This window comes from Phyllobates terribilis, unplaced genomic scaffold (genome assembly GCF_046119375.1).
Source record: "Phyllobates terribilis strain yellow unplaced genomic scaffold, ASM4611937v1 Scaffold_2__4_contigs__length_985480577, whole genome shotgun sequence".
Taxonomy (NCBI): Eukaryota; Metazoa; Chordata; class Amphibia; order Anura; family Dendrobatidae; genus Phyllobates; species Phyllobates terribilis.
This window is the reverse complement of record NW_027362762.1, coordinates 238,147,144-238,161,936: the sequence shown is the minus strand read 5'-3', so window position 1 is coordinate 238,161,936 and position 14,793 is coordinate 238,147,144. Positions and strand designations below refer to the sequence as shown.

Below are 14,793 nucleotides of genomic sequence, written 5' to 3'. Positions count from 1 at the left end.
ATTCAAAACTATAACTCGACCCACAAAAAAATGCCTTCATATGGCTGTGTTGACTGAAAAAATAAAGTTATGGCTCCTGCAAGAAAGGGAAGGAAACGTAGAAATGAAAATTTGCTCTGGAGGCAAGAGGTTAAAGTATATTAAAAAGTCAATGCCAGATTTACCCATTTCACTAATTGCCCTAGTTTTACAACCCATAACCAGTTGACAAAATTAAACTTTTTATAAATACGCCCTGTGAGGCTTAAAAGAGAAAATAGCACTTTCTAGAAAATTAATTTAGAAAGATCAAGACCATCTGAAATTTCAAAAGCAAAATCTTAAAATGCAGCTACTAAGATATGGAGATAACTTCAAACACACGTTGCAAATAATAAATCTAGATGCAGTGACATTCTTTGAAAAGCCATAAAAGTTTGACTTTCTTTTGGTTCTAAGTCACACCATAACAATTCCATTTTTCCACACGATTAAAAAAATATATACTTATTGATCTGAGGAGTTTGCATTTGTATGCCTGGGATGTCCTCACGCATTGCATTCAAATATCAGACAAGCAAATACCTGGAAAATTGACAATAAAAGCATGTACATGTCCGGACTTTGAAATGTGCACTTGGATTTGCTTTCTGAAATTCCAGCATCCTTCACAGGTCACTCAAGCCTGATTATGATAAGAGAAAATCAGTCGTTCGGATTGACAATACGGCTTTAAACACTTTTCACTATGATGAAATCCACATAGGTTTGCTATTAGGCATACCAGTAGTTTCTCCTTTTATTCCTCCTCATGTTCATTACTTAGAAAACTCTGTCTTGGTTTATGATTTAATTTGTTATAGAAGAGGGTGGCGTGTGGAATTAGCACAATTACTTATCATAGTCTGTTATTTCACTTGTTTTACTTTTTAATAGGAAATGGATTTTATTTAATGTGGCCTGATTACCATTATGATTTGGTCAGTTTGTTACTAATGTAGCCCTGAAGTATGAATTCTCCATCAACATCTCATTAAAATGCTAATTTGGTCACGTTTGTAATATTCAGTTAAAGGGAAATGATGCCCTAAAAGATGTAGTTGGGATGAGAATAATTACTAAATCGAATAATGAGAGTCAGGCTTACACATACTTGTGCTGTTCACCAGTACTGCAAAGCTGAAGTGCCTGTCTTCAGGTTGGTGATCCTGGGTTGTGGGTTTATATGGCCGTCATGTCAGTAGTATCCACTCCACTAAACATGTCCACTACTCAACAACCTCCTTTTAATAGTCTACTGTCTATCATAAAATAAGAGCACTGTATTGTTGCCTCCCAGACCAGCGGCGTTCCTCTGGTGGCAGCCATGTGTTCTCAAGCGGTGACGCAACATTGTTGTATCACAAGACGGCTGCAGCCAATTAGCAGCTGCTGATTAGCCGCAGTCTCCAGTATTCCATCAGTTGTAGCTGTCATGTGACACCCGTCTGTCTATGCATGCATGGACATAAGACTGAAATTAGATATTTCTGTTTGATCGGATTTCAGATTGTGCCATTTAAAGATACCTACCGATCAGAATGTCACTTTTCAGAGGTTGTCAATAGCTTAGCTGGGCGGCTTTAGAACATGTATGCATTTCTTAATGTTCCCCTATCTGTATAGTGAGACGTGAGACACGTAATGTGGTTCTGCTGATTTTAGTGCCCAATAACTGGTTATTGACTGGATTTATTACTATTGGAAACAATAAATCTAGATTTCTAATCCATTTTTAGAAATACCTTTAAGATTTTGTTTAAAATACTCGTGTGTCAGGAGTGAACATATCATGTGCTATGATGTTTTTGTTACCTCGGTGCTAATTCTACCCACCTTACTTTGACGCTACCATACACTTCTGGTGTCATCTTGAGATCATGTTTATCAAACGAAGTGGGCTGGATTAAGTCCAAGTTCACTGGAACCTTTCCCCATTAACGACTATGATGGGAAAGGAATAAAACTTTTTTTTGAGACTGCCTTTAATATTTGTGCACATGGGTATGTTTAGAATCCCTTATTCTAGTTCATGATTGGAGCAGTTTAAAAGGGGACTTTCACGCCTCTGAACATGTTTTACATCTTCAAATTGGATTGTGAAAATCTAATTTTCTGTCTGCGGGAAGACCCCTTTAAATTTTATAATTTGCATAAATTATGCATAACTGGTTTTATCATTTATCTAGTCTGACATCTGTCTAGTGCTGATACAGCAAAAGCTTTGTGATGAACACCCAAAATGTAAATTAAAATGGTGTGTTCCTCACAAAGAGTAAGCCAATATACCTAGAAATTATATCTTAGCCCCCTAATTTTATGGATTCTATTTCCGTCCACACTTCATCTCATTCCATCACTTTTCAAACTTGACCAAGTCACAAAAATAGTCTCCAGACTCCTTTCTTCTCGCCCTACTACCTTCAATAGTGACCCCTTCCAGTCCAGCATCCCTGTTATCATTTCCCACCTAGGTAAAATATTTAACCCCCTCTCTCTTCTGGTATATCTCCTTCCTTTTTAAAATATGGTGCCCTAACCCAGTTACTAAGAAAAATAATAATTATTTTGACCTGTCCTGTTCTGCTAGTTACAGACATGTCTCCAATCTTCTCTTTATCTGTACACACCTGGAATGCTTGGTCCAATCTGCTATCTTTCAGGTAAATCTCTTCTTGACTCTTTACAGTCTGGTTTCCAGAGTTTCTACTCTACAGAAACTTCATTTAGTAAAGTCTCTACTGATGTACTAACAGCTAAATCTTATGGTAACTACAGTCTTTTGACTCTTCCTGATCTCTTTGCAGCATTTGACACCATGGACCACACTCTTCTCCTCACTATGCTCCACGTCATCGTTCTCAAGGATGCCTCTCTTTTGGTTCTCTTCCTACCTCTTTAATTGCTCTTTTGGTGTATTATTTGCTGGCTCTTCTTCCTCTTCTCTTCCCCCTTACTTTCTGGCTTCCTCACGAATCCGTCCCATATCACCTCGTCCTTTCTTTCTAGCCCCTATTAGACAAACTATAAGCAGAGTTCGCTTTCCGTGCCATCTCTAAGCTGATGGCACCCAACAATTAAACACGGTATCTCCAGAAATTAACCCCACACTAATACACAACACCAGTGACATTTTGTCTGCTGTCTCTAATATCATGTCCTCTCTCTGAACCGGAATGCAGAAAAATGACAAACCCTTTTTAAAACTTTGATTTGTTCAAGGATTGGTGGGGATTCCAGCAGTCATAACCCAAGCAATAAGGAAGTGATTGCAATTCCTAGTAATTTTTATGGGAAGGCTCCTTTAAATGATCAAACTGGTTATGCTACATTTATAGAAAAAGTTCAATCTGATTATTCAGCTCAGAGCTTCATGATCATTTTAATTTTCACTTACCCAAAAATAGAAGACTGATCATCTAAAAGCAATGATATGGCTCCTCAAATCTGTGCCGTCTTCCTCAGTGATACCTACTCTTACAAGTACATTTTATATTTTCTTCCAAGCCATCCAATAATCTAGGGTTTCTGGTATTCTGACGCACGTAAGATGCCATTAATGCTGGATGAAAGTAGTTTCACTAGACTATTTGATATCTTACAATTTCTGTGTTTAAGAATATCTTGTGAGGAAGTGGAGTATTTCTAAGTTGGTGTGCTGCGTTTGTCGAAGAATATGAGAATTAGCATCACTCTTTTTTTTTTTTTTCTTTTTTCTTCCTTATCAGAAAGTAGTTTTTCCTTACACAAGCAAGACCAGATCTTAAATTTGTAATTCAATTATAGGTTAATGAAGCATTGTAAGCACTATTTATAACTGCATTTTTAAAAAGTCACAAGCCAATTATGCAAAATGTCTATATAACTTTCCTCACCTAGCAATGTAAATAGATTTAACCTTTCTATTAATTACTTGTTCACGCAGAGCACGGCTTTCAATAAAGCAGCATTTCCTGTAATAGCATTATTTTTCAAAGGCATGACTTTTTCAAAATTTACACAATTTTAATGAAAAAATGTAACCCTTTTCTTTGCCCACTGCTCATTACCACTCCAATATGCTGCAAGCCCCTACAACATGCGGATGAAATTCATTTCTTTATCGCATTTGGCTGGTTCATGCTTCCATTTTTTCCTTCTTTATGATGATGTGTGCTCATATTGTATTCAATATACTCTGGAAAAAAGCCATTATTATGAATACCACAACCTTGGATCTCTCCAAAGGACTCACAGGGTTAATGTAATAGATCAAAGGTCACAAATCTGCTAAATGCAGCATAGGATGATCTACAGCATTCTCTTTCTCTTCATTTCTTTTCAGCACTGCATCTTGTTTCTACCCATTTCATGTTTTAGACTAGGGTTAATTAGTCATTAATTGGTAATAGTTACGTAACTGCGCTTTCTTCCAGCATTTCAATGGGCTAATATAGCCAGACCATCTAATGGCTGGTGTTTGTGATAGTATATAATATATGTGTAAGGGGGAATGTCATCAAATGATATTGTTAGAAGTTCACTTTAGTAAAATATATTATTCAAACTGTCTTGCTCCCTGTTGATGAAATAGGTTTAAGCTACGAATCATGCCAAATCGGACTTTTAATGCCACTTTCCTACTTAGAATGTCCATTGATCCGTCACACACGTCCTGACTCGAAAGCTCTCGCCATTCTTTCACATGCATTGGCTTTGAGGAATTGATACTGTAAATCTGGCCCATTGTATGTTTTAGTAAGCAGTACTAATTTGTACAATATTTCAAATCTTAATATTATTTTTAACCCACATTTATAATTTTTCACATTTATTTTTTTTTACACTAATTCTCTGTGCTGAGCTTCCTCAGCCTAGTGCTGAGCCGTTTGCTGTATATCTATCCTTATATACAGCAAAAGCTTTGTGATGAACACCCAACATTGGACTGAAAAATTGTGTTGTCCTCTCAAACAAACTGCCAATATACATAGCAAGTAAAGGAACTGAACATTGGTAACATCAAATGCGTTCAACATCAAAGGTGGTAAGTTTCACTGTGTTTGACCACTGGCTGATAAAGTGAATAACACTGATTATGTTGAGACAAGTGATGGAATATATGGGCTGGAAGTTAAGGGTCAGACATTTGAAAAGACAACCCCTTATCCAGAGCAGACTTGCAATGGCAAATATAATGTCAAGCATACTAAAAAAATATATATAAATCACTTTGGGGCATCTATGGTAAATAGTGGTCACTTTGTTGAATGCTAGACTTAAATAACTTTTTTTTAAGCTCATTTCATGTCAAACATTCTGGTAATTCTCTTTGGCTGACATGGCAAAAATAATCCTGAACATCAGTATATTCCATTCACAGCTTTATCAAAGCAGTGTTCTTGATAAACGCTTAATTGTAAGCCAAACCGTAGCAATTTAAAGAAGCACTCTCATCAAAGTTTTTATCCTCTTGATATATTGCAGTAATCATGTACAGCACTGTGTAATTACAATTGCTCATTTTGCCTTTCTACCCAGTTAATTCTTCTCTTTTCCATTAAGTCTATGACATCACATGATTAAAAACTGACTAGCTGAGTCCTTCTAAGCTCTCTGTAGAAGCAGGAGGTTAATTTTCTCTGCACAAGTCAGGAGTCACTGCAAAAGTCTATGGCGGGAGGGACGGGTGAGGAGCAACTGTGTCAGAAGTTGAAGAGGGGAATGATTGATGAAGGGAAGAAAGACTTCCTGTTTCTACATACAGCAAAGAAAAGAGAATAATTAACTGGGTAGAAAGACAAAATGAGCATTTGTAAATACACAGTGCAATATACCGTAGTATGATGATTGCAATATATTAAGAGGATAAAAACTTTGATGGGAGTGCTTCTTTTAAGTCATTTATGATTTAAATAAAAAGAGCCAGTGGATGAAATATCCTGAAGTCCGGGAGTATTTTTGACATTTTGATGACCAGTTAGACTAACTATTGGAGGAAAAACAGCATTACTGTAAAGTCGCACATGCTGCTTGGAAGTGCCAAAAATGGTCTTTTCTCCATTTGAATCTAGTATTGCCAAATTGTAAGAGGTTTTCTTGTGCAATTGACATGGTGGAAACACTTCTATATCGCCTTTGATTGGATATGAACAACATTATGTTGTAAAGAGCATTTACTGATCCATCATCCGTCCAGTCCCAAATGTGCCGGAATATTGAGATTTTACTATACATCTCTTTTTCAACAAGATTGGAAAATCTATAAAACGTAATATTTGCCATAAAGCTGGAGTTTAATTTTACAGGTACATAAGATGTATTTACTAGATGGCTCTTATCTGCTCCGATGTTATCCTTGAAAACTCAAGTAAAACATAAGTCAAGTAAATTACCTCTCTATACATCCACTAACTTAATCGGATATCTTTCCCCGCAGTATATATTACTATAGGTGACAGTAATATATGTATTTTACATATGTCGAAGGGAGACAATACGCTGGACATAGTTATAACCGCAAATATTCTGCTGGGGAATGTTCTCCAGTTTCAACAAATGCTAGTTACATTTTACATGTCTTATTTTACAATTGAAGATATTTTCTCCCTATTTTCTTGTAACCAAACGGTGGACGTTCTGTTGGTAATTGTCAAGATTGTGTGTAACATACTCATCCATCATTGTGAGCCCGTGGTCAAAAAATGACAATGCAGTAAATATCTTCAGCAACCACCTTTTAATGTACAAGCTGTTTTCAGTAGGAATTTTCAGCTCTCGCATAAACCACACTGTCATGAGTGACTGCCTGTGCTCCAAAGTCATTACTATTGAGATGATAGGACATCTTTCAGCCGATAACCGAAAAACTTTAAATGTCATCAAGTTTCTGAAGACATTTTCAATCCCCCTGCTCAAGGTTGCCTGAATATTGAATATGCCAGCGTTAAGAAGCCTGCATATCTTTGGGAGGGATCATTCTTGAAAATGAGCACTAACGATTTGAGGAGTCAGCCTCAGAAAGTCACTTAATCATCCTCCAGTGTGGCCGTCTTTTTCCGCACTTGTGATAAGTCAAGATCATTGTCTCTTAATAGTCGCTTTCTAGAAAAAGATCACAATAAGATAAGATAAGATAAGATATACTTTATTTTATCCCGGAGGAAATTGCGGTATCACAGCAGCAGAACACAGATCTCGAACATGACACATATAATAACAAAACATTTGGAATGCTTTAGACATTGCTTTTCAGACATTTGTTAAACACCCCCATAGCTGTTGGAACAAACGATCTCCTGTATTTTTCCTTTTTACACCTTAGTTGTATTAGGCGATTGCTGAATGTGCTCTTCTGTTTCGCAAACAGTTCATAAAGCGGGTGTGTGTTGTTGCCCATTATAGCTCTGCACTTCTTCTTAATCCTATCCTCTACCACCTCTTCAAAAGTCCCAAGCTGTAGGCCCACCGTCGCGCTAGCCTTCTTTATAAGTTTGTTGAGCTTGTTGGCGTCAGCAACACGCACACTGTTACCCCAGCAAATTATTGCCGCAAAGGTGGCACTAGCCACAATGGATTGGTAGAACACCTCAAGCATTTTGCCACACACATTAAAAGACCTTAACTTCCTTAGGAAGTACAATCTACTCATCCCCTTCTTGTAGACCTTCTCCATGTGGCACTTCCAGTCTAGCTTGCTATCCAGGTAAACCCCCAAATATTTGAAACTGTCCACCATCTCCACATCCTGACCGTCAATGGTAACAGGTAGGCATACCTTCTTGCACCTTCCATAGCTCATCACCAACTCCCTGGTTTTCTTAACATTTAGTTCTAGATGGTTAGCCTGGCACCATACTACAAAGTCCGCAACCACCCTTCTATATTCCTCTTCGTCCTGGTCCTTCCCAATACCGCCAACTATCACAGAGTCATCCGAGTACTTCTGGAGGTGACAACGGTCTGATTTATACTGAAAGTCAGCTGTGTACAATGTAAAGAGGAATGGCGACAGCACTGTTCCCTGCGGGGCTCCGACACTGCTCAGTACACTATCTGATGTAGCCGTCCCCCACCTAACAAACTGTGGCCTATCCGACAGGTAGTCAATTATCCAATTCACAAGTCCCTCATCCACCGCCATTTTAATCAACTTTCCTCGCAGTAAGAGTGGCTGTAATGTGTTGAACGCACTAGAGAAATCAAAGAACAAAGCACGCACTGTGGTTCCATCATTGTCCAAAAAGGAATGTACTGTTTGTAGCAGAGACGCTACAGCATCGTCCACACCCAGTCCCTGCCGGTACGCAAACTGAAGAGCATCAGTATGCGCCATCACCCTCGGACACAAGTGAGCAAGTACTATTCTCTCCAAGGACTTCATCGCATGCGATGTTAAGGCCACCGGTCTATAGTCCCCCGGGGAAGCCGGGAAGGTAGTCTTGGGAATCGGCACCAGGCAGGAAGTCTTCCATAGCACTGGTACTCTCTTTGATTGTAAGCTCTGGTTAAAGAGATGCTGGAAGACAGTACATAACTCATTTGCACACACTCTGAGGACACGTGGACTGAGACCGTCAGGCCCTGCTGCTTTGCCAATGGCCAGCTTACTAAACTGGTCCCTCACGTCATTTTTGGAGACCGAGAAATGATCTATTTCACCCCCTGTTAATTTAGCTAGTTGTTCCCCGGCCTCCTCCCCCTTCCCTGCTGCTACCGCACCTTTATTGCTGAATCTATTGAAGAACTGATTCATTTCATTAGCCATTGTAAGTCCACCACCCCCCTGCTCCGACCTTGCCTTAAACCCAGTCACTAGCTTCATTCCAGCCCACACCTCTCTGGAGCTTTTTTGTGCAAATTGATTTTCTAATTTAACTCTGAATGCCTCACAGGCAATCTTAATTTTCCCCTTTAGGTCTCGCTGTATAATTTTCAATGCCTCCTTGTCCTTCCTTTTAAAAGCCAGTTTTTTCATGTTTAGTAAATGTTTCAACTCTTTTGTAATCCATGGCTTATTGTTTGCATAACACCGAATCTCTTGAACAGGTACTACAATGTCCATACAGAAGTTGATGTAATCAGTAACTCTGCCAGTAATCTCATTAACATCACAATCCTCTTTCATGGTACACAACACCTCCCAGTCTGTACAATCAAAGCAGTCTTGTAACGCCTCCTCTGCTGCTGGACACCACTTCCTTATCTTTTTAATTGTCACTGGTTGTTTGCGGACGTCTGGTTGGTAAGCAGGAGACAATAGTATGAGGTTGTGGTCAGATTTCCCCAGGGGGGGTAATGCAGCCGATGAATAAGCATTCTTAACATTAGCAAAGAGGAGATCCAGTGTGTTGTTGTCCCGTGTAGGACATTTGACATATTGATAGAACTTTGGTATTGCAGATGAGATCTTTACTCGATTGAAATCCCCAGAAATTACAGTTAGAGAGTTTGGGTGTTTAGTCTGAAGCCGGGCCATCACCCCTGACAACACATCCCCAGCAGCCTCTGGGTTCGCAGATGGTGGTATATACATCACAACTACAATAACAAGAGTGAATTCTCTAGGCAGATAGTAAGGCCTGAGGCCCACTGCTAACAGTTCAATATTTGGACAGCAATGTTTCTCCTTAACAGTTACATGCCCCTGATTGCACCATCTGTTGTTAATGTAGAGTATCACTCCTCCACCTTTTTTCTTGCCGCATCTAACTCTCTCTCTATCAGCCCGAACCATTTGAAACCCTGGTACCGAGACACATGAATCTGGGACCTCCTCATGCAGCCAGGTTTCTGTAAAGCACATGAGACTGCATTCCCTAAACTCCTTCTGGGTCTTACTCAGAGCCAGCAGTTCATCCGACTTATTTCCCAGCGATCGTACGTTACCCATGATAATGGATGGGACCACTGGTTTAAACCTTCTCCTCCAGGACTTGATCTTCTTGCCTGCTCTGCAGCCTCTGAAAGGTCTCCTTATTTCCCGTGGAACATTCAGTATTGCCACTGCTGGAGAAGACTTTATCCTGCGCAGTTCCAGAAGACGATCCCTAGAATACACTGCTCGTTTAGCAACAGACCTAGGGTCCACCATCCCGTCATTATTCCCACCCGTCACACCAGTCCTCTCCATGGCAAATCGTATACAGTGACCTCCACCGCTCACATATGGCTGTATCCCTGTCACAGGCTGTGGGTAGCAGCATGCATCCTTCAGTAGCATTAGCTGAGATGGTCCGTATTGCTTGCCCCAGAGTGTCTGTACCTGCAGGAGACTTGTAAGTGGTGGAAGAAGATCCAGGTGCAGATCTCGTGCTGTGTGCCCAGCAGCAGTTGATAGTGTGGGAAGTGTTGTATCTTCCATCCCCAATAGACGAGTATACAGGAACGTTGCAATCCAGAGAAGGTAATAAAATAAAATAACTGTAACAAAACTGTAACTAAAATAAAGTAGAAGCTTCTGCTGCTGCAATGGGCTGCCAGTAGTCCGGCGCCGTATTGTCTCCACAATCTAGCAGAGAGGCAGACAGGCATGTCCACACCCTCCGGAGTCAGAAAGTCATCGCATTGTGATCTTCTAGAAAAAGATCACAATGGAGGAAAATAGATTTCTTGGGAACATTAAACTGCGGTGCTCATTTCATTGCAAATGTAAAGTTTCCTCCCGACACGGAGAGTTTATAACCAGGAAGACAAGGCTGCATATTCTTCGTAATAGATGCAAAAGAAAATAAAATATATTTACCGCTGATACGTTCTCTTTATCAGACCTATTTTATGTGGAAATGCAAATTACCCTGATAAAAATGTATTACCGTCATCAATATCCTCCCCTTTCGGGCCCAATCCACCTATAAACTACTACTTTACAAAATCGCTTTTTTCTAGACTGTCTTTTTAATACCAGTATATATTTTCCTCTGCTTTTTTTTCCTCGATGCGCTTAATGCATATTTTTACTTTTCCTCCTACTTTCAGCTTCAGCCTTAAATTACCTTTTCCGTGTTCGATAAATTGGAAATATAATGTAATGTATGTTTAAAATGTAATTCAATTTAATAACCTAGCATTTTACTTCTATTTTTCACAGAAAACCAAAAACCTCAATTTGAGAGATCACGTTCAAGACCAAATATCCACTCTACAGCTGCACGGGCTCCAGTTGCTAAGGAACTCAGTTATGAGTTGGAATCTCATGCTTCTGCAACAAGAAGCAAGATTACCGCTAGAAAAGAGGTGTGCAAGTCAGAAGGGCAGAAAGACAAAGGGGCAGGTCACAACCCTGCTGTCAAGGCAGAGTCAATTCCAGAAGTTGAAGCTTTACTTGCAAGACTGCGAGCTCTTTAACAAAGCAGGGGGGCCCTTCCTACATTTATCAAAAAGATAAAAATATAAATAAAGCCATGTGAACCGAACTACAAGTAACCAAGGAAAGCAGCATGTGCAATGTCAAGCATTCCATAACTGCCTATTCATGTGGGTTTTCTTTCTATCATTCCCTTCCTGGCCCCAAGCTTATAAATAGCATAATAAAGTATTCATACTTTTTCATAATAGTTAATGACTGTAGTGTAGTTTGCTGTTCTTTAACCAATTCCTCCAACAGCCTGTGGGCAGAAGTCTTACCTCAAGCTCGTATCATATAACTGCTGCAGTAGTAGTTAAAGGTGTTGTCCAATTTATAAAATATAAAATCTGCAAATGTGATAAAACAAAAAATGAGTAGAACTTCTCTAGTCTAGTCGACCCTGTGCAGCAGACCCTGTGCAGCAGACCCTGTGCAGTAGACCCTGTGCAGTAGACCCTGTGCAGAAGACCCTGTGCAGCAGACCCTGTGCAGAAGACCCTGTGCAGAAGACCCTGTGCAGTCCCTCCAGTGCTTGTTGACAATCTGCCAGTATGTCACTTAATTGCTCATTGCTGACCATGAATGCCAGCTTTACAGCAAGTGATCGCTGTGACCACTGATTGACTGCTGAAATCATGTGCTGACAGTTCTTCAACATGTCACCTGGGATCATCAAAGCATTCGCTCTGGGAATAAGAAAAAAAAAAAACACGGGTAGTTTTTATTTCCTTAACACTTTTTGGTTCTTTTTCGTTTTTATTTTTGCAGAAATTGGACAAAACCCTTATATCCAAATTTTTTTTATTTTCTGTGCATTTGAATCAAACACCTACTAGGATGGGAATTTAAGATACTCACAAAGTTTCCAGTACTATCACAGTATCAGTTATTTGATAAGATTTGGTGACAACCAATGAGTATGTTATCTTGCAGTGTTGTCAGTCCTATTGTAATGATGCCACAAAGTCAGCAGTTATATTATGAGCTCAGCAAAAGTGCAATTTCTATTTCTTCTTCGCATTTATATGTAAACTTATAATAACAGATTGGCACCTTCACAAACATTAGCAGCTTAGTAACACAAATTTTAATGTTTCCTTTGTTCCTGGAATGGCTGCTTTGTCACATGTTGTAATAAATATTGCTTGAAGATGTGTGTTCACTTCAGAACATCTTTTTAATGTTTAAATATAAAACTGTTCTACGTCTATTTTCTAAGTCAATGTGTTTTTCTTTTTCTTACTGATCTTTTGTTATATCCTACACTATACTCCAGAGCTGCATTCACAATTCTGTGTGAAAGTTGCCATAAATCCTATCTAACCATTTGTTAACAGATACAGCTAAACTGAACATCTACAATGCTACACTGCACTGGATGTTAATTTTTGGGCCATCATTCATACAATACACTTGTTCGTCTGATGAAATGATTTTTATGCAAGCTTAAAGATTATCGTTCTCAGCTACATATGTCCATATGTGCTATCAGGATAGGGGCTGCTGATAAAATAATCTTCTATGCACACACAATGGTCATACAGTATTAAAGATTGTTCTGCGTGCATATAATGTTCATCATCCTTTGTAAATAAGCCAATAAAGGGGTTGTCCATTACTAGGGCAACCCCTTCTAATTTCTCATGTATGGACCCGTTAAAATAAAAACACTCATACTCCCCTCCGGTGCCGTTCCAGCGGTGTCAGCACTCGCGTTCCTGGGGCTCACATGTGGATGTTACGTAACACGAGCCGTGTGCCCAATCAGCGCTAGTGTCATTGTCCTCACCTTCGGACATATTGAACATCAACAGGAAGTCAGCCCTGGCTTCCTGTTGATGTTCAATATGTCCGAAGGTGAGGACAATGACACTAGCGCTGATTGGGCACACGGCTCGTGTTACGTAACATCCACATGTGAGCCCCAGGAACGCGAGTGCTGACACTGCTGGAAAGGCACCGGAGGGGAGTATGGGTGTTTTTATTTTAACAGGGCCATACTTGAGAAATTAGAAGGGGATGCCCTGGTAGTGGACAACCCCTTTAAGCCATTAAACGATTACCGATTGGCTTCAATGGAACTAATCTGTAGTCGCTTAACAGCTGCAGTCGGCAAGTGAATATGTTCTCAGTTATAAATAATTATAACATGATTTTATGCAGAACAAGCAGTAGGTGCTTAGAAAATTGAGCTTAGGGGTATGCAGAATTGTGAATGCTGCTATGGGCAATAATAAAGGCTGTAACTGAAGATTGGTGCAAGATAACAATGGCAATGTATTTGTGAAGTTATTATTATGTATTCCATATTGCTATGCAAACTGTAAAATGTTAAAGGTGAAGCTACACAAGACAATCATTTCTTGCACTTTTACGAATTCCTTGTAGTTTTTTTTTTTCCCCAGTTTATTATAGACACTGTTTTTGATTCTGCACTTGCAGTATATATTTATTATGCGATCAACTTATGAATACCAAAGTACACTACTTGTATATGGAAATTGCTCTATATGTACAAGGGCACAGCGATCTGCTTTGGGGTAGTAAATCTTACAAATTGAAAATTATCTTAAAGAAGCAGAACCTGTAAATATTACAGTTAAATAGGCATAAACCAAACCACAGGCTTTAATTAGACGTAATAGAAAACATGTTGGCGTTAATGGAGCAGATAGAAATTAAAGAACCAAATGCAAAGGCTGAGTTTCTCTCACCCTCCGTCAAAGCCGGCATTCTCAGTCAAGGGTGAAGAGCACACACAACAGGTCAACAAGTCCAGTGCTGGGAGAAATTCCACATGGTATTAAACCTTCAAAGTACTTAGCAATTGGCGGCTGACAAGATGTCAGAACGCACCACAGCTTGCAGCAGAAAACACATTAGGTTAGTTTATGATATATTTGTAAGAAATAAGGTAATATATGGCAGAATCCTGGTTGTAGAGAACATTGCCTTCATTTAAGGAGCATTTCTGCAGTAAATATTTTTATATACCAATCTGGATCTTCTCCTATTGCCGTCATTATTCTCTAAGTCTTGCTTTTTTTTTATTACCATAGTGCATTACATTCTATAAACACTACATGCTTATTATTGAAATTGCTAATAAACTTGCAAATACCTCTTCCATTTCACTCCTCCATCCACCCTCCTCAAACGTCGAGAGTTGGGTCATGCTCTACCTGATCAGCAATACTCTGCATGTGCACACGGGTCAGCTTTAATGAGGCCTTGTGATTTCCTAAGCAGTTGATAGATATAATTCCTTATTGTAATATTGTGCCTGATTATGTTATCAAAACACTGCTCTGAAAGCACATGGAAAAGTCTTATGTCACGTAAATGTTCTGACCGCCAGCAGCAACTTGTGTTTCACACTTCCTGAAGCTATGGGTATGATTTCATAGCTGACCACTGTATATACCAATCTCAAATAAAGAGGGGAGTTT

General features: G+C 39.3%; 1 protein-coding gene across 4 annotated transcripts in view; it reads left to right on the top strand.

Moving 5' to 3' along the window:
• The window catches only part of DIAPH3 (diaphanous related formin 3), an 801,864-nt gene extending 788,868 nt beyond the window's left edge, over positions 1–12,996 (top strand). For all 4 annotated transcript variants that reach the window (XM_073663944.1, XM_073663945.1, XM_073663943.1 and 1 more), the window contains one exon: positions 11,087–12,996. In XM_073663944.1, coding sequence (XP_073520045.1) covers positions 11,087–11,343 — 257 coding nt within the window. In that variant the 3' untranslated portion in view covers positions 11,344–12,996. The remainder of the gene's footprint in view (positions 1–11,086) is intronic.
• The last annotated feature ends 1,797 nt before the right edge of the window (positions 12,997–14,793 follow it).